This window comes from Gadus morhua, chromosome 10 (assembly GCF_902167405.1).
Source record: "Gadus morhua chromosome 10, gadMor3.0, whole genome shotgun sequence".
NCBI lineage: Eukaryota > Metazoa > Chordata > Actinopteri > Gadiformes > Gadidae > Gadus > Gadus morhua.
In genome coordinates, this window is record NC_044057.1 from 5,424,320 (window position 1) to 5,448,724 (window position 24,405).

General features: G+C 41.8%; 3 protein-coding genes across 5 annotated transcripts in view; all 3 read left to right on the top strand.

Moving 5' to 3' along the window:
- il1rapl2 (interleukin 1 receptor accessory protein-like 2) overlaps positions 1–3,120 on the top strand; it is a gene marked incomplete in the record, with an annotated part of 145,457 nt that extends 142,337 nt beyond the window's left edge. The window contains 1 exon segment of the mRNA XM_030369007.1: positions 395–3,120. Coding sequence (XP_030224867.1) covers positions 395–490 — 96 coding nt within the window.
- LOC115552710 (beta-1,3-galactosyltransferase 2-like) lies at positions 1,102–16,559 on the top strand. The gene is made up of 3 exons (XM_030369009.1): positions 1,102–1,110; positions 14,353–14,595; positions 14,901–16,559. Exons 1-3 carry the CDS (start codon positions 1,102–1,104, stop codon positions 15,486–15,488), a joined length of 840 nt encoding a protein of 279 aa, XP_030224869.1. The 3' UTR covers positions 15,489–16,559.
- A 5,878-nt stretch (positions 16,560–22,437) lies between these two features.
- si:zfos-2326c3.2 (misshapen-like kinase 1) overlaps positions 22,438–24,405 on the top strand; it is a 65,132-nt gene continuing 63,164 nt past the window's right edge. For 2 of the 3 annotated variants that reach the window (XM_030369315.1, XM_030369316.1), the window contains exons 1-2: positions 22,438–22,703; positions 23,947–24,012. In XM_030369315.1, coding sequence (XP_030225175.1) covers positions 22,647–22,703; positions 23,947–24,012 — 123 coding nt within the window. In that variant the 5' untranslated portion in view covers positions 22,438–22,646. The remainder of the gene's footprint in view (positions 22,704–23,946; positions 24,013–24,405) is intronic. The other variant, XM_030369317.1, reaches the window with a different exon arrangement.

The following is a 24,405-nucleotide window of genomic DNA, read 5'->3' on the forward strand; positions in this document are numbered from 1 at the left end:
CTTTTTAAAAGTGTGTTTTGAGTTTCCCTAGAGGAAAGAGTGGCGCAGAAACATTATGCCAATGCTAATAGTTTTTCTTTTCTATTAAGGGATTCGTTTTTAAAGAAGGATGAAAGCCTAAATTCACTTCTGCTCTTTATCTGCATTAATCCTTACATACATCTGTGATATATATTATGCCAAGGATTTCTTTGTTCAATCCTGTCGCATTCAACTACTACTGTGTCTGTGTGTGAACGACTGTGTGTATGGATGTGTATGTATGTTTGTGTGTGTGTGTGTGTGTGTGTGTGTGTGTGTGTGTGTGTGTGTGTGTGTGTGTGTGTGTGTGTGTGTGTGTGTGTGTGTGTGTGTGCGTCCATGCATCTGTGTGTGCGTACCTGTCTCTCTCTAGGGCCAGAGCAGTACCCTGGGGAAGAAGCCAGACCTCCACATGAACAGCACCTTCGTGCCGCTCACCAGCCGAGAGCTGAGCTCCGACATCTGGTAGATGGAGGAGGAGCGGCCGGCTGCCTGGCCCTGTGGCTGCCTGGCCGCCTGGCTGCCTGGCGCTGGTGTACAGTCAGCCCGGTTCTACAGGCTGCTTTGTGTTGGTGCCGCATCCCGGACTGCACCATTCGCTTGTTTGTATCTTATCAGTACCGCCCGTTTGGAAACATGAAAAAAGGGGACAATTTTGAATGGGCTTAAGCTGCACTGGTTTTGACTGACTAGTGCCTGCGGACAGGCTGCTGCGGGTCCAGACAGCCACTCGTCGGCTGCTTAAGAACAACCTGAGTCTGTCGATGTTTGTTTTTTTAACAGCTCTACTAAGGTACTCAGGCTGCAGACTGTTGCCGGCCTGTTTACTGACTGATGTGGTGTTCCACTACTCTCTAGGTGTGTGTTTCACCGGGGAACCATTTTGTGTGAGCATTATCTTCCAGCCTCATAGCGGTTCTCACCGATTGGTCGGATCCAACGGCAACAGCTCCTGGATGGACAGGGCGTCTCGGTCTGAGACCTGCTTCCCACAAGGGGTTTAAAAAGGGGATAGTTGCGTTGACCGCTGTTGACTCCATACCGGTTTGAACTCTGTTGGAGCTTCACTCAGCTCAGGCGATGGTTGAGGTGGGTCGGTCCACAGCCGGGTAGCCCTGCCACAGGCTCAAGGGTTCGGTCAGCCGCTCCCAAGGGAACAGACCTCGAGAAAATGAGAGGAGCACAGAATGAAATCCACGATAACATTGTGCTCCCGTTCACCGGGATACTTCAGCAACCAGAGGGAATGCCGCTGGTCACGGATTGCTGAATCACGGAATACCAGCTGTTCTGCCTTCACTGGGAATTTTGATGCATTGCTAATACCAGTGAGTCCCGTCGGAGGAAGTAGAACTCCAGTTCATGTCGACGTGGAAGCCTGCTTTAAATAAATGGTAATCATAATAATAATAATAATAATAATAATATAGCGTCATCATGGAATGCCAGTCACCCATCAAACTAAAGGATTTCCGAGGGATATTGTGTCTGTATCGTGACTGAATTGGCGGGGGTTCGCTCAGCGCCATGGTCTGTGTATTCTCTGGATAACGTATGTTCAGCTCAGCCACAGCTAGTCGCTACCTCTCGATGTACAGCCCAGCAACTAGCAAGGTGGTAGTATGGCCCATATTGTGGACTGAAATGATTTGGATCCAATGCAAAGCAATGCACACATGGACTCTTGCAGCAGTTCCTAAGTTACTGAGGGTGTGGTTCCTATTACTTCATGACCATGACTTCTGGACAAAGTGAAAATAGTTCACAGAGGGCCATTTCACACGGATGGACAAGGCGTTTTCAACCAAGCCTGGAACTGGACATAGAATGCAATGAAATCAGACATGGGTTCAAGTCCCTGCCAAATAAATCAGTCAAAAGTCAGCAAAACAAGCCCAGGGCGTGAACTGTCCACCTTACAGCCGGACAAAGAGACATTCACAATGTTTTTCTATTTGCATGAACACTAATTTAGATGAAAAGGAGAAAAAAAAAACACGGATTAACCAATAAAATGAAACAACCATTGGTTGCAGACTTATTACGAAGCTGAGCGGTTTAAAGACATATTTACAATATATGTATCTATATATATATATATCTCTATATATATAGATGTATATAGATATATCTATATATATATGTTCTCTCTTTGGCCATAAACAAACAGTACTACTCAAAAAAGGGAACGGGAGACTTCTCTCCGAACAGAGTTTTGTTATTTTGTTGTTTTTGATTTATTGATTGAATCTGAAGAACCTCACTTTTTAGATGTCTGAGGTAATATTGAACTCAACTTTTTTTTCGTTGCAGTGTTAGAGTTATATCTGTACAGTTTCCATAGAGTCTGCCTACTACGAATACGTAAGAATGATTAACTCCTTGACAATTATGTAACGACATCAGCGTTTGCGTGTGCTCATGAATGACAAAACGAGAGCGAGAGAGATCAATCGTCCACAGCATTCTGCTTCCTTTTTAGTTTCTCCTATTGTCCCTGGCCAGGTGGATCGATGGCTTGTGCTGACTTTAGCCCAGCATATGAACGTGGACCAGGACTCCACCCCTGATAAACACTCATCTCTAATCAGTCAGGTCAAGTTTTACGTTGCATAAAAAAAGTAAGACCCATTCTTCTTTGTGAGCTTTAAGGAACAAAACATTGTTACAGACATTGTTAGCGTGATATTTAAGTGGAATAATTGCTTTCATGGTTTTACACCAGGATATTGTCTGTTATTTTTTTTTTCAAACCAATGAATGAATAGTTGACGTTGTTTGATACAATAATACATTTGTTTAAGTTGTTATATTCGGTGGCAATATAAAGTGAGTGTGTTCTGTTTTTGCTCATTATGTTGAAAACTTTTGGATACTTTTGGTTGAAATCATTTAATTAAGAGCAAATAAAATCCATATTGGTTGTTTTCTACTTATCGTGTGCTTATTATCCTGTGCAAGGAATATCTATTGCTTCTCCCTCTTCGACGCCTTCCCCTCCAACCTCCATCTCCCACTCCTCTCTCTCTGCCTCCCTTTTCTCAGGCTTGAAGAACATCTATGGTCCTCTGACCAAAGGGTTGTCAATCAAGGATGGCAGTTCTTGCCCCGGCGTGGGAGGAAAAGGGATCTTTATTCAGTGCATAAACAAGATGTAGCGTCTCATGTCAAGCCTGTGTCACCCGGGCTCACGTCAACTCTGCCCTTGGGGGAGGGGGGGGGGGGGGTTGGGGGAGAACACTTGCAGGGGTGTGAGACTTGTCGAGTTTGGGTCTGCCTGTTGAACTAATGCAGACAGATTAAAGCCCATGGGAAGGAATACTGATATTGTTTGTTTTATGGCAACATGACAGAAACATGGCATATTGGTTTGAGGTATTCCTAGTGATTAACTTTCTAAATGCAGGATCGACTGGTAATGGATACAAATGCACCATGTACTCAAAAAGCGATATAATTGTTGATTATGAGGACTAAGGGCTTGTTTCGGATTTAGCTGTAAAACAAACTCCGATGTGCCTTCACTGTTACTATGTTGATTTAATTATTATTTGCCATTTTCAAAGTCAAAATACGATGATTATCAACATTTACCAAAGTGGTTTCAAGGTTTAAATGTATGTTTGCATGTTGTATACCATAAGATAAACAAGAGGATGTTTTCTACCCTTTCGATTAAAGGTGTTAAGGCCTCCTCTTAATATCCTTATTGAATCAGAAACACGGTTAGCTGTGGGTAATAATTAAAAAATGTGGGGATAATTAAAAAATGTGGATTCAGTGGTGGTTAGACATCACTATAAGAAAAAAAAAGGCATTTGATGAGCTCGCTTAACATTGCTGCTGGTAAAATGTTAGCATTTTAAAGAGTGAAAGCATAAAATAGTTGAAGAGAGCATGATTTTGAACATGTTCTGCACGGAAAATGCCCCTCATTCTCTGTTCCCTCCCGCCCTCCATCTCTTCAGCAGTGAGAAGTGTTTCCTTCACGCACCGTGTGGTGAAGCTCACATGAGAACAACATCAACAACTTTGTAGCAGGCGCCCAACCAGAACAGACCCACAGAGCATTTCACTCACTAATAGCTGTTTGATGGCTATGCCATTTCTAACCAATTACACTCACATTATACCTCTTAAATCTCACCTACAATGCCTTTAATGGGTTTGCTTGACGAATGTGCATTTAAATTATTCTAAATAGAAGCCTTTTTATAAATAAAGGTGCTCACATTGCTACCATGTGTTGAGCCAACCAGCTTCATAGATTGCCACTTAGAAGCGGCCATTATCTTTTCCAATAGATAATGAAAGATAGATCCTTATCTTTCCCCCGAATCAAGCTAAGTCCTGTCTGTTTTGAGACACTACACTGTGTTGGTGCACGGCCCATTTCTGCGCAGTGCTATAAGAAACCTTAATGTATAGTGTCACTCAACACAGCATGGGTCGGTCTGGGAGCAGGACAAATGGTTCCTTCCTGGGAAAACAGATTCAGAGCCACTTTTTGAGGGACCGATATCTCACGACGCTTGTTGTTCTGCTATCTGTATAATAAGAGCAGAGATTGGATGGGATGTAAAAACAAACAAACTGAGTGACAGAGACCAAAATATAGCCACAAAGGGTGCATCCGTGGCCTTGGTACGGACAAACACAATTTTGCCAATGCTCAGATATTGGCAATTTACTTTATTCCACCAAGGGAAAAGTGAATGAAAGATGCAAAAGTCATTGCAGACAAACAAAACAGTTGCAAAGTGATCGTGACATTGAAGGTTCAAGGTTCATCAGGTTCAATACAGAATGGTATTACTTGGACATCAGTATTACTGTTTGATCATAGACTTTCATGTAGGAGACCACAGGGTTGTCTTGTTTGTCTTCAGCCTGCTGACCAAAGCAGAATCAACACAGCTCTCTAACGTGGAAGAATTAAGTTAACTGTTCCTTCTTTTGACTTGACGATTTTAGGCCTGATCAGTATGACTTTTTTTGTGTTACAGGATACCTCTATTTGACCCAAATTAATCCTACAACTATTTGGCAGCCACCAAAATACTTCAGTCTGCCAAAAAGAAAATCGTAAATAATTATAAAAATATGGATAAAGAACATGACCAGTTTCTAGATGTGCCCACAAAAAAAGAACAAATCCCCAAGTTTTGATTTTGCCCACAGACTTTTATTTCAGAATTCTGAGCTTACAGCTTATTGGTTGTATGTTAGGTTTCCAAATGAACATTGTGTTACAAGTTCTGCCATTCCCTAATTCCCCGCATCTTGGCCTCTTCAGTTTTTTGGAGACTAACTTGGCTGACTTGTGTTGGACAAAACAACGAGAAAGCTATGGGTGCTGCTCAACACTCATTTGGAACAGAATGGATGTCAGCGGACCGCCAAATGCCCAGTTTAAAGACTGGAAGAGTTGAACCAAAATCATGGCTGATTTAAATTTGGACGTAAGCAATGTCCACAGTTAACTTGGGGGTTAGCTCACCAGCCACTCCTGCTTCTACACCAGGCTGATAGAGTGGAGAGGTAACCTCAGTGTGTCCCAACCATTTCTGTATGAGCTTGCCTTCTCATCAATCTTGCTGGCTATTGTGAAGTGGATTGTGCCCATCTTCAGTGGTGACATTATCCAAATGGTAAAGAATGACCTGATAGCACAACTCTCTGCATATAACGGGGAGCTGGCTTTGATTGTTTCTCGTCAGGCCGTCTGAGAGTTGCTTCTGCACAGCTCTGCTCGTGAGATTGTCGGACAGTCTCCCGAGGCTATGATGGGTTACTAAGTCAGTAATTAAAGAAAATAAAGAGAAGGCGGCAATGTTTTACTATCTAAGCCCTTTTCCTGAGGGACCAATGCACACGTTGCTCGATCTCACCCAGCACGTTGCTTGCCTAACGCCCAACTTCCCATTCCTCCTGGGGTGGCCGCATGCTCCATGGGGATTCCACAAAATTTGGCATTCCTGGTACAGGATGTCCCAGCAACAAACTGAGCCTCTGTCTCTCTTTTGCCACGCAGGGAGTGTTCCAGCACTGTGCTCAGGTTGTTCTCCAAGATCCACCAAGCCTTTGCCTCGTTTCTCTTCGTCCACTTGATACTTGACTTTGTTCCTCTTTCATGGTTCCTTCCTCTCCGCTGTCTGGCTTTACTGGGTTCTTTGGGAGCTTTGTGCAGTGACTCCTGGGTGATTATCATTGGGTGGCCCTTCACAGTTGGGTCTTCCTTTCCAGTCATTTACACCCCTGTCACCTACATTCACACTTACCAAACATGTTTTCTTGTTGTCTGTGCATATTTCGGTCGTTACCGTGGGGTTGGTCTGTGTAGGCCTCTCTGCCTTCTCTAAACTCGGAGGGCCTGCAGGTTGTTTTATCTGGTTTGCTTTCTGAGGTTGTCTCTAAGTTGAGAGAGGAGTGGATTGGTGACTAGCTGCCCACTCCCTGCTGTCTTCCCTGGATGTCCTCCAGTCTCCCCAATGATGCCAAATGCCCGGTTCACGGTAGTAGGTTTTAGCGTTAAAATAATGTGTTGCTTCCTTCAAGGCAACTCTGAAAGGAAAGTGAATGAATAGGCTACAAATAAACAAAAGTTAAGTAGAGGGACACGGTTATGGTCCTGTGGTAGGGGGAGGGGTCAGTGTTGAAGTGGGACGTGTAACTCAAAGGAAACTAAATTATGTTGGGGTGATCTGCCGCAGAAAATATATTTTGACTGGAAAAATAATTGTGTATAGCATAAAATTCAGTCATGTAGGTAACTGTTTATCCATATTTTGCCGTCAAGACAATGTGAAACGCTTAGAAAATGACCTCTGATTTGTTAAAGAGGGATTCAACGGTTTTCCAATTATACAATTTTGAGCCCCTGGAATTGAACGGCTACTTTCCAATTAAATTAGCCAGTTTTGGTCTCAGCTCCTTCATGTTCAAAGAGAAGCATGAATATAATTTAAATGTTTTGTGTGAAGCATTCAGCAACAATAGACCAAGTTCCCTTTGGGCCATGTTGGGCCATGTTGTGCCAACAGTAAATTTACAGCCGAACGAAATGACGTCGGAATCCGGGCTCTCTGAGTTTAAACTTGTCTTTGGTTGTCTTGAACACAGTATAAATACAGTTGTGGCAGATTGATAGCGAATGATTGGTATAGCCTACTTCCTTTACTTAAAGGGGGGAATGAAATGCCTTAAGCGTATGGGCATAACTCTTGTAAATATAATAAATACATATATTAATTTGGGAGGTCCCTTGGGAGGTGTTTCAGGCACGTCCAGTGGGGAGGAGACCTCGGGGAAGACCCAGAACTAGGTGGAGAGATTATATCTCAACACACTGGCCTGGGAACGCCTCGGGATCCCCCCGTCAGAGCTGGTCAATGTGGCCCGGGAAAGGGAAGTCTGGGGCCCCCTGCTTGAGCTGCTCCCCCCGCGACCCGACCCCGGATAAGCGGATGAAGATGAGATGAGATGAGATGAGATGAGATATATTAATTTCTATTATGTTATGTATATAACCTTAATTATAACTTTCAATAATTTAAAATCTGTAAGTTTGTGGGCCTTCACTCACATGTCATTATCATTTATTTCAATCCATTTAATAGTGTCTCTCATGTCTCCCTTGTGGATGTTTGCATTTTAAAAGAAGTTCCTTCTTTTCTGTCTAGTATGCTTGATGGTAAGCCCCATTCACCCATATTATATTATTTAGATTGTGTTTAATGTTTTGGTATTTGTGGAGTCTGGGTGGAGGATGGCTGCTTGAAGCAGCCTCCAAATGGTTAAAATAAAACCCTAACCCTCTTTCTTTATACTGCCTGGGTTCCTGTTATCCTGGCGTCCAATCTGATGAAATTGTAGCTCACCTGGCTATTAGTGATCATTATTGTGCATAGAAATGAACAATCTTGAAACCCAAAACAACCAAACCAATCGATACCATTCAACATCTATCACAGAGGTCTAGGTCCATAAATCTTGGCAATTACTTTTTATATTTGTAAACTTTATACTTTTTGACCACTGTGATGCTTGCACTTGCGGTGGTTAATTAATCTTTCAAGCTAGAAGCTATCAAACGACCCTGGATTCTAGAAGCAATCTTCCATTCCACAGCAGCTGGAAGTGCGATGTGCGAACCCAACACTCTGCCCGACTACCTTATTACATTTGAATCGCTCGTAAGACCTTCGAGACGCGCTTCTCAAATTATAACCAAGGTACGTATTCACGTTTTGTCTACTTGAGTCATTTTGTCATCATGCATTATGGCTGTTTTGGAAACACAGTGTTTGCAAACTAGCTGGGGAGATAGTGTTAGCAGCTAGCTATCGTCTCATGGAGTAATCCATTTGTATGGTGCGCCGGTACGTACAACCTGCTCTAGCGAAAACATGATGTAATTTCCTGTCTTGCAGCACTTATAGCGTTTCTCATTGGCTAGTCATTGTTGTTATCGATATTAACCTCTTTAGCAAACCAGCTCGAAAACAAACAACACAACTTTGCATTGTACGCACAGCAAGACCGTGCAATGCATAAATTGGTGATCGGAATAAATTAGCAATGTAGTCAAGTGTGTAAGAGCATTTAAAATCGATATTAAATGACCAACGTGGTACAAATACAAAGAAAATAAATCTCTTCACGGGCGCAGCCATTTTTGTTGTTGAGTCGTACGGTCGGCCTCCCTGATCTCACTCTACTTTCAGAAAAGGGAGTGGGATTGACCAAAAGGTGGCGTTCCTCCGTGAAATGCAACAAGTAAACTGGGAGATTTACAATTTACGACTAGCACGTCGTACCGGCGTACCATACAAATGGATTACACCATTAGTTACCAGCTAGCTTCTACCTTACTTCTGGGTACCCAGATTAGCTTCTACCCTATAGTTGAATGGTTGTAACTTTGACTACATTGACAGTACCATGTTTTAACATGACAAAGTAAGTTAGATACAAACATTTCCACCTTTGAACAATTTTTCAATCATGCTTTTTTTTGTTTTTTGTTTTTTTTCAGTTTTATATATATGCAATGTATACAAATATATCAATATACCAACAGTATAGAGACATAAAAAATCGTGGAGGATAAACCCCCCTCACCCTATAACCCTCTCCCACAAAAAAAATACCATATACCTCATCCCAATTTTTTTATTAGGTGCCTCAATATAGGGTTATCTGTCCTGTTGTGTAGTTCTAGAATTATGCTTATAAATGGATACACTGTGAGGACCTTTTCTTTCAGAGGCTGCAGTCCGATTTGTGTCCAAGAAGGGCTGTCACTTCCCACAAAAAAGGAGGAGATTAACCTTATTTGAGCTGCCAAGTAGTAGTTACAATTTACAGAGCTTACAGAGTATTGTCTGACGACTCGTCAGTGAATCTAGAACTGAAAGCAACAAACAATTGAAAGAGTAGACAGAGCCTCAGCAGCAGCAGAATTTGACCATGGGGCACACTACTTCCCAACCAGAAACTATTATTTTAGTGGTGATTGCAAAATGATTGCATCTCCTATCGATGCCGATAGGTCACTGTGATAAAACTAGCACTAGGCTACGTTCGTTGAGCTGTACTGCCCCAGCACTGCTTGGCATGTTAACTTCTTGACACTAAGGAAACAAAGCCTGATCGAAGCCACGTTCAACGAGCAAAACAGTTGAAGACAAATTGAAACAATAGAGAATACACTACAGATCTAATAATAATAATAATAATAATAATAATAATGATTCATAAGCAGGAACCTTTTTGGGGGGTGCATGAACTTAGTAGTCCACTGTCCCAACTGCCCATAAAGATGGCACACACGCCTGATTGTCTCAAATAATATATTTCTCATTCCCAGCAGAGTAATCTTCATTTAAAAGACCTTTTGAATCACCTCTTCCTTGGTCGTGCCTCAGACTTGTCAGATATAAAGTTCAAATTATTTTGACCTTTAGCAGCAAGACCAGCTAAACTAACAATGCAGCTTAATGATGCAGCATTACTTTTAAGTATTTAAATTGTAATGAAGACATTCCTTGTTTTTGGTGGAAGTTTGGAATCCTTTATTTTCTTTTGTGTTTCAGGCCTGTTCCAGACCAGACCAGTGGTGTCTCCGTCACGTAGGGCTGTGTGTCTTCCTCTTTGCGTGCACACCTGTCAACCATAACTACCCGCCCAAATAGCTGAACATGCAAAAAAAAGTATTTTTTATGCACGTTCTCCAACGCTTCAAGGTTGATGCCATGAATATTGTGGCATAAATATTTAGCCTGTTAAGCCCTTTGAGACTGTAATGGTGATGAAGGGCTATACAAATACAATTGAATTGAATTGAATGCCTGTTTATTGGTTTTGGTAAAAGACTGTAGTGGTAAATATCAGTTATTGTCACCTTTTACCTAGAATTAATTAGACTACCGAAATTAAGGAGTCAAATTTTGATTGTGATTAACTGATCTGTTTCCGAGCAGGAACTGTTGATGATGAAACTATTTGCAAGCTTATGGTAGCCCAAAATACTGTAGAATAGCTAGACCTATTGCTTATGATATTGTAAAGGCTTTCATACCAGGGACAATAATTTAGGCGCACCCATTTTCTCTCATTTGCTCCCCATCCCATTTCAGTGCAATGTATTCTTAAATAATGTTTTACACTTTGCATTCACATTCAATTGCAATTCTTTCTGTGGATCTAATACATTCACTCATCAATATCTTAATGTTATATCAGTGTTTCATCAATTATTAAATTAAACAACTAATTGACCTAATGTCAACATTATTTGAGAGGCCTTGAACAATTGTACAATAAACACTGCAGTCTTAAAGGAGATATATTAGGAAAACAACACATTTCCTAGGATTTGGGGTGTTGTTTTGGGTCTCACGCATACAAACTTTAAAAAAAGTCTGTACATGTTGCTTTGAGTAAGTTAATAATTTCTGAAAGTTCCCCGCCTACAGTTACCAAACGAGCGAGTCCGTTTCGGCGCCCCCTCCTACATAGGAAGGGGGTGCATTTGAATACTACCACCCACTTCCCCACCCCCCTCCAATCAGATCAAAGAGACGATTTTGTGCACTAGCGGACGAGCGCTTGGCGGAGATGTCCGCGCTTTTCAGAAGCAGGGATATTCCAGACAAAAATAGTTGTCTAATTTGTCAGTTTGCCATGTGACTGCCTGGCAGGGAGTCTGGCGGAGATGCCGGAATGCCGCCAAAGAATCGGCGGCAGTCCGGAGGAGAAAGGGATTCTACTCCCGGAGCTGAGCTGCCGGACTGCCGCCGAGCTCCTGCGGGGACAACTCGGCGGCAGTCCGTCAGCTCAGGAGTACAATCCCCTTCTCCTCCATGTCGCGGTTCAATATGGACTCCAGAGATTCAAGGCCAAAGTTCCTGTCCCCCAATTCTTCTCAACCATGGCCGAGATAAGCCCCACTACGAGTCTTAACTTGTTGTGGAAGTACAAGAGACGTCAGACGCAGTCTTTATGATTCATAATATCATCATTATATAATATTATATAAATACCTATATACAGTATTCTATATTATTATCATTATTATTATTATTATTATTATTATTATTATTATATTTTATTTTATTATATCGATATATAGAGCTCCAGGAGTCAGCAAACGGTAACAATCACTTCTCCATGCTGTGTTTAACTCTGACAACTCATAGTTCAATGGGCAGCAGTTAATTTGCATTAAAGCTACAGACACCAGAAACAGCGCATTCTGAAGGGACTGCAACAGAGGGGAATAGCGGAAGGCGAGATTATTTTTCCTAAAAGTTATTTCCAGCAAACAGCTTCAAAAACATGTTTTCTGGAACTCAAATACTTTAACCTGTTGGGAAAACACCATAATATGTCTCCTTCAAACAACATACATTTTTACAGCTCTTTTCTGTCAAATCATATCTCAACTCATCCACACTCAACTATCAACCTTTGCATTGGCTATCCAACCCTCAGTAGAATTTAACTGAAATATGGTTATAGTTCTTAGCAGATGCTTTTATCAAAATTGACATGAGTCTGGTCGATGAGCGCATGTAAAGGTGGTGTTTTTTTGTTATTTGATGTCTTATCTGTTATATGTTTACTGTTTCTTTTTACTGCTGGCTGTGCATCAAATTGCCCCTAGGGGATTAATAAAGAGAGCCTTAAACCTTAATCTCTTGTAGACTTTAACCTATGTGTTGGATTGATATGGTTATATATTTATTTTGCCGTTATTTTCTGCACAATGAAGAAAGCGGAACATTTCCTCTGATGATGTTATTTATACTCAACTAAAGGCTTGAACACGTAGTCGACCACAAAAACCACACTGCAGACAGTATCAGAAGGCTGTCAGCATCTGTATTCTGTGTGTCTGACCCCGTGGGATAGCCGAGCCCTGACTCCTCATTCACCCAGAGATGATCAAAAGAGCTTATGTTGGACGTTGGTAAGTCTATACTTAAATGTGATTCCTCACTTAAAAAAAAGAAATCTTTTAGAATTAGGTTGAAAATAAACATTGATTATGACGATTTTTGGCTTCATTTGGCCTGCATATATTCTTAGTGTATCTGTCTTATTTCTTTGACAGAAACATTCAGTCAAACTTCAGAAACTAAAATGATCAACATTTGTGGTCACATAAAGCATTTATTCATGATACTATTCAATTTAAAGTAAATCCTGTATTTCTTTGTTTAGTTTATACCAGTATATTAATGACCAGTTAAATGTTGTTTTTCATGTGTGGTTATTTATTGTATTCAATATTTTGTGTGCAGTGTTTAAGCTAATGATGAGGCTATCAATAACCCTGTGCGGGCTCGCTCAAGATATTGCATTTCCGTTTCAGTCAAACACAAGATTGCTATTAAATGTGTATTGTACTACCAAATAATATTGTATACTATACGTCGCTGACATAACTGTAACAATATTTACTTCAAAAAATTACTAAAGTAAAGTAAAATGGGGAGATCATTGTTGATGTCCTATATTTCAGAAATACAAAGATGCATTTGACAACATTGTGTCAAATTTAATAGAACATTTTTATGAAATCACTATTAATGTAATGTATCAAGAGTCATGTATGGTTCCTCTGAAAAGGTTTTTATATTCCGAGAGAAATGTCACATTTGGGGCCCATCGACATGGATGGTTTGTAGAACCTAAATGATTTCCCCCTGCTCCTTTGGAATCAAACGTTCGCGCAAACCAAAGCAGCAAGCTCAAAAGGCAGGAGGCGGAGCCAGTCCGGGTTTCACCTAGGTCCATGGGTTTCACACGCTTTTAAACAAGTTTGTTGCAGCTGTTCAGACATTGGATGCTGCTTATCCCCATTCTGTACATTTGTCTGTTTCATTGTATGTCTGTTTGTCGCAACCGGTTTATTTTTATTTCTTTTGCATATACTTGTAAATCAAAGCTACACAAATGTACGATATTATCCCCTTCAGAAATAATATCAATTATTTCTAAAGGGGTTTAAATTCAACTAGCAGCAGTCTTCAAATTAGTTGACTGAGCTATTTTGATTTTTGATTAACTTTAACATTTGTTAAAAATCTCACCTTACTGGGATACATCTTGTCCCCATCAAACCTGTCTCACCTCACCTTATTTCTCTCTTCTGTCTCTCTATATACATCTCCATCTCTATTTCACCCTCTCTGAAATATAGTCTTAATTTATCATTGTCTAAAATAATCAAATTCAGAAGCTATGCAGCATCTTGTTAAGTGAGCTGATTTATAAAGTATTTTTTTTTGTGTCTCCAACTAAAATATACGACCATGGATGAACTTTTGAACTCAAACCAACCCATGACTGCTTTGTCGTTCTCATTGTGGGTTTGTCAAACCGGTGCTCTACTAAACATGTCATCGGGCAAACGTCATAATTTATTCTCTTCTGTTTCTGCAGTGGAGTTGCTCCATGGACAAGAGGCTGGCTCCCTTTGCTGGCCCCCTTTGCAGCCCTCTTAATGCTGTCTTTTACATTTTATTTGTATGCTTTAAACCATCAATCCTCATGGTCTCCGTTAAGGCACTTTTCCACTCAGCACGCTAACAACACAACGACAGCTCACAGTGTAAGCATGTTGATCATCTCTCCCCAGTCGGCACTTTTCACTTTACTAAAACATAATCCTTGTGTTTCAAAGTCATGCATAGTTTTTGGTGAAGATGCCAAATCGTTTGACAATATTAAAATAAATGCTTTCCTGTCATTCCGACTTTTTGGAGTAAAAAAATAATAATAAATTGGTGTGATTAATATTTGATTATAAATTTCTCTCAGGATCCTAATCTCTACTCTGTGTCTTCCCCACAGCAGCACTGTTTCATACTGGATGAACCAGAGTATTGTCTACAGAAAAAGCCCTTCCTGGTGATCATGATCACAGTGGCTCCGCACAACCGGGTCGCTCGCAATGCAATACGTGACACCTGGGCTGGAGAAACAACAGTACTGGGCAAAAGAGTGAGCCACTTCTTTCTGCTGGGTCAATCTGAAGACCAGGACAATTACCTCCAGGATCAGGTGTGTTTATCAGGCACATTGCTCATGAAAGGTCGGCTTTATTACTAGACCCTTGTTTGTTTAACTTATCCTGTATCTAGGTGCTCATGAAAGGTCGGCCTTATTACTAGACCCTTATCTTGTGTCTAGGTAACGCAAATCATTTTCCGTCCTATCTAGTGTTCCCTGCAATTATTTTGTACAAATGATGTACAAATTGTACATCTCACTCATGTTTAATCGTTCAGGATCCATTATTTCTATATTTTACAGTACAATATAGAAACGATGTATCCTGATGATTAACCTTTTGTGAGATGTCCTAGCTGCTGCGTGAGAGCGTGGAACACCGGGATCTGCTCCAGGGGGACTTCGTGGACACCTACCACAACCTCACCATTAAAACCATGCTCATGCTGCAGTGGCTCGACTCGCGGTGCCCCGGCGCGTCCTACGCCATGAAGACTGACTCAGACACCTTCATCAATGTTCGCAGCCTCATGAAGGAGCTCCACAGGACTCCCAGACACGGGTACATGACGGGAAACGTGGTGAGGAAGGCTCACGTTCATCGAGACCCAAACTCCAAGTGGTTTATGAGTTACAATGAGTACTTCGAGTCCATGTACCCACCGTATGCGCTGGGACTCTGCTACGTGTTCTCCATGGATCTCCCTGGGAAGCTGGTTGTGGCCTCCTGGCAGGTGAAAGCCGTTTGGCTGGAAGATGTTTATCTCGGCATGTGTATGAGATATCTTGGAGTTGATCTCACAGATCCACCTGCACACTCTTTATTTTTGACTTCAAAGATGTTTCTATTGCTAGAAGCTCCCTGGAATCGTATCATTGCTGCAGAACTGGAAAGTCCTCAACAGCTTTTGGATGTATGGAGAAACTATAAAATGGGTAATTAAAACCATCAATATAGTTATGCAATGAGAGCTCACTCAAATGATAAAACTGAAGATGAAGCAAAGGAAAATATGAGCGGCTTCTACCTCTAATACCCAGGAGGTTTTGTTATCTTTGGTGAGAAGTAATTTGATATAGGGGAGTGGAATTACCTTTTTTATACGTTGGACAGATTTGGTTTGGGAAAATGTGTATTTCCTGGATTCAGCTGCTCTATTCTACTCCGCAGGCCTCAGTCAGCACAGATCATATTCAATCTGAATAATTTAGCCTTTATCGCTCTACAAGACAGAGCTGCCGTTTGTGTCTGTTTCTATTTGCAATCGCCTTTGAACCCCTTTCGATAGCGCTTTGAGCTAACCCCCATATTACAGGCATACTAAGGATTAGTATGGAGTCAAGTGTCTCCCTTTAAGCAGATCACCTCCTTTTATACGTTTCCAACCGACTATCTCTGTCCCTACTGCTCTTGCCACTCTTCAAACATTTGGTAAAATATCTGGGTACAAATTGAACTTGAACAAAGTGAGATATTTCCTATTAAAACAGCTTCTGGGAAGTATCCTCTACACAACCTACGCTATAGGACTGCAATCCATAGCTTCACGTATCTTCAGAGTTCATGTTACACACAACTTTGAATACCTCTGCAAAGCTAACTTTGCCCCCTTGTTATCTTGAGTGGAACAGAAGACTGTGACAGCTGATCTGTGCTCATCTATCTTCAGCTGCTGGAGTCGGTTCTGATATAATAAATGATGTTCTCCCAGGGTTCTACCTCTTGTTCCAGGGTATACCTCTACTACTCCCTCAGACCTTCTTGCCTTGCAAAGACCTAGGCCAATGTGAGAGTTGGCTTACCTGATCTTATGTTTATATACTGGCTTTAATGTGAGGTCTTTGATCGTCCTCTAACCTGGCTGGTTATATGGGCAGACTCTACCAAACCTGGATCAATATAAAGGGGAGCATAGGGCCAGTGTTGGATCTGCTGTTAGTCTACACAGCGTGCCTGTACACATGACTCACATGGAGGTATACTGCAATGGTAAAGAGTAGGACTCAGCTCTACAACGACCTTGCTGTATTCTTAGGTGGTGTGCAACTCTACGTGAGAGATTTGCAAAATGTGAGCACACTCACTGGTCATTCATTCACTTTCCCCTGGAAGAATAATATGTTTGTTAAAACCTCTCTTAGGATCTAGGTTCAGTTTGAGCGCTATTTGCAAATCCTGTTTTTTCTCCTTCCCCAGCAGACTGTGGTTAAGATGGTCCTGTCTCAGTATCAAGACTTTCAAGAACTTGTATATTAATATAACTGTTGTGTCCTTTCAGCACCTCTTAGGCAAATTTCTCTTCCCAGGCCACTGTTTATTATTTATTTACAGGTCCGCAGCTGGGCCCATAACTCTTTCCCCATTTTTCCTAACCTACCTAAGGATTCATTGTGTTTGTTGTGGTGGTTTGGGTGATATGCTGCTGTACTGACTACCAGTGTCTATTACGGACACTATTCACTATTAAGTGGCTAGCGATGGTTGTGTGTTTACTCTATCATGTATATTCTATTTATTTTTCGATAATGACCGTTGCTAAGCATATGATGACCACTGTCAAGGAAAGTCAATTTTTTGCCTCTGATTCACGTCTTTCGTATCATTCCGCAAGCAGTCCGGTAACTTATCAACCCCAGCGTATTTGGTTGCTAAGCGACGACAACGTTGTGGGCAGACTTCTTCTGCCAACGAAAATAAGCCCCTCCAGGGTGAAGCGAGACACCTCCGCTCTGCGTTGGTGTCCTGTTCGCCCTGTCGGGGCTTATTTTCCCGATAATGAACGGTGTTTTATGCATCATCCCTTACATATTATTTTTTTACTATTATTATTATATTAATATTTTATTTGATTTTTGTCCAGTTGTATTATATATATTGTTATTATTATAGTTTTGTCGGTCATTTGTGGCAACCCGGCTCCGGGACAGCGCCCCTGGAAGCCCAGGGGACGGGTTGTTGAAGACGTCTACCACCCATTTCCCCCAGTGTCCAGAGGGGACATTGGAGCTGCTACCAATTAAGGAGATGCGGAGCACCTGAGGAGCAGGTGGAGAAGCAGGGCTGTAATAGCCTGCTTCTCCACTCATTTGGGGCCCTCCCTGAATGAGGAGAGACCTGTCCTCGTGTCATCCACCGTCGATTGCACCGTCGATTCCGACCAGGTTTTTCGTTCTGTTGTGTTCTGAAGAGACTTTGTGTTGGATTTTGGAATAAATTTGCCTTTTTGGCTTTTGCCCATATAAGTCGTGTCCTGTTTGGGGAGGAGGCGGTTCGTTCACCGTTCCACACTTTGTAAGCTATCATAGTGTTAAGCAATATGTCGATTGTCACTTTTTTAGAGGCCTTCTTACTGAGGTATTTTTTTTACTTTTGATAAACGCTCTGAAAGACATTATATGCTCTTACAAAACCCAATAAGCCAAGTAAAAAAATATACTGATATAATAGCAGCTCAGTTGAGTTCTTTAGTTTGATTATGTGTTTTTGATCTTTCTGGATCTGGTTTTCGTTTAATAAACTGCTCAAACAGACAGCAGACAGATCAGTGGTTATCAGTCTTTATAAATTAAAGGAATAAAGCTTATTTGGATTTGATCTGGAAAATGTATGTGGAAAAAAGTGATACTTTGTCTGATCTTAGAGACTTACCCTGGTTTGTAACGTAATCAATGTTCAGGGCAAATGCAGAACATATCTCCGCACATCCCTGGAGACATCCACCATTGCCCTGCTGTTAGACTCCTGTCCTGTAATGAGACTGGGCACTGCTGCCTGGCTGAGATCTAGCATTAGCAGGTTCTTCTGAAGTCACCCCTACTGTCTCCAGGCTTTAGGCTTAAATAGTGGTTACCTACTTGCTGCAATTTCAATTTTAAGTACAGTTAGAGCCGAGGTTGATGGAGTGGATGAGATGAAGTCATCCACAACCCTGAAGAACATGCCAGAGTCTGACAGAATAATTAAGAGAGGCTGGACCCTTGGTTCTGGTTCTTGCAATGTAGAATCACAAGGATTTCCAGGAAGCGGTTACTGGTTGAGCTGCTGAGTGCAGTGCAGTTCTGAGCCGGAGAAAAGGATATGGTATTCATTCCAAGAGATGATCATGATCACTTCCTCTGCAGTATTGTTCTCAACAGGGGAAGTATAGCTCCCCAGTGGGCATGAAAGGAGAAGATGTACAAAATATATACTTCAATCAAAGGGTGATGTTCAGAGTTAAAGAAGGGTATTTGTTTTAAAATTCTCTAACCAGAGTCTAACAATCAGTTTTAAAGGTGCAATACACCACATTGGCACAGAGCGTTTTGCATGGGTACTGCAGTCCATATTTACTATATCGGAGAGAGATGTCTCCACCCCGCTCCCTCCTTCCCAGACAAGAAGCTGACGCGGATTGTCGGGTGGATGACATTGAACAAACACGAGCATGATGTGTTTGCAAGAAGTTGCAAACAATGTGTTTTATCTCGTGCACCCATACAACATGGCCAGGTAAACATCATCCAGCCAAAGAGGCTTTCACCTGCCTGGAAGCCAAAAAACAGCTTCCCAGGGAGATCCACGTGTTTCAGTGGGGTTCTGGTCATGGAGCTTCTTCATAAGAGGAGGAGGCTTTATAGGTCGGTAGAAGCCAGTGGAACAGACTAGTGACACCTGGCTGGTGTTTACCCTGACGGGCCGCTGAGGGAAATACCGTTGAGAAACCCCAGCCTACAGGAGGCTACCTTCTGTAAGTTAGTGCCGTTCAGTTAATAAAGTTTGAGTGAAGTCATTTTTTTCAATCATGTGCTTTCCAGTGCAAAACCAACAGAACACAAATGTCTTATCAGAAGATAACACACACACACACACACACACACACACACACACACACACACACACACACACACACACACACACACACACACACACACACTTCAATCATTATGTAAAGCACTGTGAATGCCTTGAAGAGCACTATGAAAATGAATTGAATTATTTATTATTCATAATAATTTAGGATAAATAATAATTGTGGATACAACCCTTGAAACTGCTGTCTAACCCTCTTAGTTACAAAAGCATCACTTAAAATCACTCAATATTTTGATGTTTCTCATATACAACAAGGCTAACTTGATTAACTGTTAGTTAACATTAGTTAATTCAGTTATAACACTAAACTAAAACAGTAACAGTTAAACAATGGTCTGGTAATCATTCACGAATGGTGTTAATGTTTACTAATGTTATTCATGTTATTGTTAACTAAGATAATGATGTTCAAGGTAACTAAGATATAAACTTATGCATTCCTAAAAAAATTACAACTAAACATAAGCAGTGTTTTGGTTATATATATACTAGTGTTTTAGGTTTCTTTCTCAGGCAATTGCTGTCTAGTACAAATACTCCACCTTTATTACTGAGGGCATCAGGAATCCTTGAAAAACATATCAATTAATAGCGTAGTAAAATTTGGTTTTGTGCCATGCATGACATTATACCATAGAACGTTTTATTGGTCTCTCTCTCTCTCTCTCTCTCTCTCTCTCTCTCTCTCTCTCTCTCTCTCTCTCTCTCTCTCTCTCTCTCTCTCTCTCTCTCTCTCTCTCTCTCTCTCTCTCTCTCTCTCTCTCTCTCTCTCTCTCTCTCTCTCTCTCTCTCTCTCTCTCTCTCTCTCTCTCTCTCTCTCTCTCTCTCTCTCTCTCTCTCTCTCTCTCTCTCTCTCTCTCTCCCTCTCTCTCTCTCTCTCTCTCTCTCTCTCTCTCTCTCTCTCTCTCTCTCTCTCTCTCTCTCTCTCTCTCTCTCTCTCTCTCTCTCTCTCTCTCTCTCTCTCTCTCTCTCTCTCTCTCTCTCTCTCTCTCTCTCTCTCTCTCTCTCTCTGCTGTCTATCCCAACTGGTCTCTGTCTCTATACCTCTCTTCATCTGCACCAGATGAACAGCCTCTCACAGTGCCCCCTCCTGTCAGTGACTTCAATGACACCCACTGCCCAAAGCTCTCTCTTGTGGTAACCAGAGAATAACTTGATCGAATGAGTTACAAGTAAGGCTCAGAAACCACACATTTGTAACATCCTTTTGAAATGGGTAGAGGGGAAGATAAAAACAATAGATGGACATCATTATGAATCAATAATAATTTAACGCTCAGAAAGAAATGTCAATAATAACATTAAATTAAATTAAACATGGATAATTGTAGTGCATGATAGTAGCAGTGTTTTGGAAGATTTACCAAAAGAATAATGAGGGCTTAGTGATATAAATTCAGATGATCTTACAGTAAAATCAAAACAAACAAATGTGTATCATTTTAATCGTTTAATGTATATTTAATGACTCTTACACATTTTGGAACAAACACATTATCACGATAAATCACGATTGCCGTAAAGGGATTCAGTCATTTATATTGAGCTGCCAGGAAGATAAAAGATGAAATGCAACCTATGGGAGAATAGATAAAGTCTGAGAGAGATAAATGATAGAAGCTGTCTCTCCTCAGCAGACCCAAGTGAATACGTTGAATCTTTCTCAGAATGTTCTCTTGTTTAGGTAAAAAGTCACAGAGAGCAAAGTCAAAGTTTGTGTGTTGTTGAGTGTTTGTGTGTGGTGTTGAGTGTGTGTGTGTGTGTGTGTGTGTGTGTGTGTGTGTGTGTGTGTGTGTGTGTGTGTTAGTGTGTGTGTGTGTGTGTGTGTGTGTGTGTGTATATTTGTGTGTGTGTGTGTGTGTGTGTGTGTGTGTGTGTGTGTGTGTGTGTGTGTGTGTGTGTGTGTGTGTGTGTGTGGCAGCTGACCGTAGTGTGAACAAGGCCAGTGTGTAAGACCACAGAGAGACCATTCTTCACAGAGAAGCATACATACACACACACACACACACACACACACACACACACACACACACACACACACACACACACACACACACACACACACACACACACACACACACACACACACACACACACACACACACACAAACAAACACAGGCACACACATACAGACACACACTGTGTGTGTGTAATGGCCAATCTTCCAGTGTCCCCCATGCTCTGTCTCTCTCTCCTCCCCTAGATAGAAAGAACAGTGAGGGAGGGCGACAGAACGGTTGTCTCCATTGCTCCCCACCCCTCAAGGTAAAACTATGACGGGTTCATGTTAGTACAGGCTTCATGCCTTCATGGCTGACAGAGAGTGGGAAAAAACGTCCCAAAAACGGTCACCACAGCTGCATGGTGTGTCTGTGGTCAAACCAAACCTTTTAAGGTGACTTTCTCGATAGTGATATTCCCCACCAAGGACATCAACTCAAGGGTAGCGTTTAGAATGTGATGATGTTCGTTGTATGCACCACCATTCATGAGGTATCCTTCATTAAAAACCTTGACTAAAAACGCACTAACAAAACAATATTTTGGTAAAGGCAATAAAGACACACATTAGTGATAGCTTTAACCGATTTTTCATTGCTTTTAAGAACTATTTTGCATTAAAGTCAGGATTTTTGAAATCGTCCACAAATTGTGATTTCCTTTTTTAAGGACCTTACAATTTCTTAATTAAAATCAAATAGCTTAATCGGCCCCAACAATCCAGCAAAAAAGTTGTTGATAAGATAAAAAAACAACAATGCACAGATGTGAACCAAGAATGTGTTTTTTTTATCCAGAATAGTGTTTACGTGAATGTATCGATGAGTCTTATGAATGAAGCAGAAGCCCATAGTGTTCTTAAGTTTGGCCTGTGTTGCTGATTGTGTCACCACTGTTTCTGCTCTCAAACAAAGTGATGTTCTTTTCAGAGGAGGGAGGAGAGTGTACGAAAGGGGGGAGGAGGGCGAGTGTAAGAGACGGGGGTGAGAGGAGGGGGAGGAGGGAGAGTGTAAAGGGTGGAGAGACGGGGGAGGGTGGTTCGTGGGGGTGGAGGAGTTCAGCAAAGTTTCCTCCACGTTTTTCCGGGTTTCGCTGGATGTCAAGTTTCCTGTGTCGCCCTGTAGCCATCACACTCTGGTGAGGCAAACACACCATGGACGAGCAAACGAGGCACCGTTAGTTTGCAAGACACGTCTGCTGGTGGTCTTATCTCCTGAAACCCCCCTCGCTGGTCCCACTGCAGCGATGTCGAGAGAAAACACGACCCGGAGTTTGGACAGTATAGACCTCGCTGCTCTACGAGTGAGTAACATTGTTGTCTTTATGGGCCAGAGACGCAGAGTTTGTGTCAACATGTTGCAGACCACGGATGCGGGGCAGTGGTTTCTAACCAGCGTTACTCCCCCAACTCTCCGACACTGATTTTACATGCAACAGTTAAATCGAAACATTTTGCACTCGAACTGAGACATCCAGACTGGAGGTTATGTTATTGTGCGCTTTCTGTCGTGCCTTTCGACCCACAGCTGACTGCAAACGTCTCAAATGACGCGCCGCAGATGAAGACACGTCGCTCCAAACGGGATCGTTTGTGGGTCGAAACATTTGTGAAAAAATAACTTATTTAAGTTCGTGAAAATAACCTCTTACCCAGTACATGTCATTCTCATTGGCTGGTTTTACGACTTGGAACTTTTTAAGAAGGTTTTGTACAGTGGGCGTATAGTCATAAGTGTTTCTGTCCGCACTGTTGCGCACGGACTTGGCTCCATTCTGTCCTGACTCGAAGCCAAATTGGCGTTCTTCATTTCCTCAGTGTCACCAATGTGTTCCCTGCTATCAAAGACTCTCAGTTTGTCATTTTAGTTTCTGTATAATACTCAACAGATATTAAATATGTGGGTATACCCGTGTATTACGTTATATTCTTATGTTATATTGAGTTGGGCTTGGGGGTTTTCACCCCCAGCCCAAAGGTTTTTGGTTCGAAGCCCGACGAGGTTTGACAATATCCCTGCCTGATCACAAGGCCCAGCTAAGCCAATTAATGACATCTATGGTATCTAAAAAATACTGATTCTAAATCACTATTGATAAAAGCATCTTCCTAAAGGTACATTGTCTGAATAATAATAATTATTATTCAATCTTCTTCTGGAACCCATTTCCTTAAATCAGCATTGGGTACACATTGGGTTGTACTGACTATTTGTATCCCAAAAACTCTCACCTCGCCTTTCCTCTTTGCTCCTCATCTCTCCTCATCTCTCCTCCTCACCCTCTCCTCCTTTATCCTCTCCTCTCCTCTTTTCTCCTCTCCTCCTCTTTCCTCTCCTCCCCTCTCCTCTCCTCTCCTCTCCTCTCTTCTCCTCTTTTCTCCTCTCCTCTCCTCTCCTCTCCTCTCCTCTCCTCTCCTCTCCTCTCCTCTCCTCTTTTCTCCTCTCCTCTCCTCTCCTCTCCTCTCCTCTCCTCTCCTCTCCTCTCCTCTCCTCTCCTCTCCCCTCTCCCAGCCCTGATCCTCTTTGTGTGTTGTTTTTGCCTCCAGGATCCAGCTGGTATCTTTGAGTTGGTTGAGGTGGTTGGAAATGGAACGTACGGGCAAGTCTACAAGGTGAGTCTTTAACTTACTGAAGGCCTTTCTCATCTTCCGCTCATTGTCACCCTCCAGATTCACACACATATTCAGTTAAATTAAACATGTGGATTTTGTATTAGCAGATTAGAGATCAGAGCAAAGTGTGGGTTTGAGAAATCATGGAAGCTCTTTTGTGTTTGACCGCACACCGCCGAGACACATCACACACATAAACACACAAACACACACAGACACACACACACACACACACACACAAACACGTCACACACACGTCACACACACAAACCACATAAAGTCTTGCAGTGTCTTTTGATTGCCCTGGATGGAGCAAACTTCCCTTTAACAGTTACGTATGTGTGTGTGAATTTGTGTGTTTGTGTGCGTGTGTGTGTGTGTGTCTGTGTGTGA

Coding starts and splice junctions, on each gene's coding strand:
- LOC115552710 (XM_030369009.1), top strand. Junction 14,596..14,900: donor ACAATTACCTCCAGGATCAG/GTGTGTTTATCA, acceptor GAGATGTCCTAG/CTGCTGCGTGAGAGCGTGGA.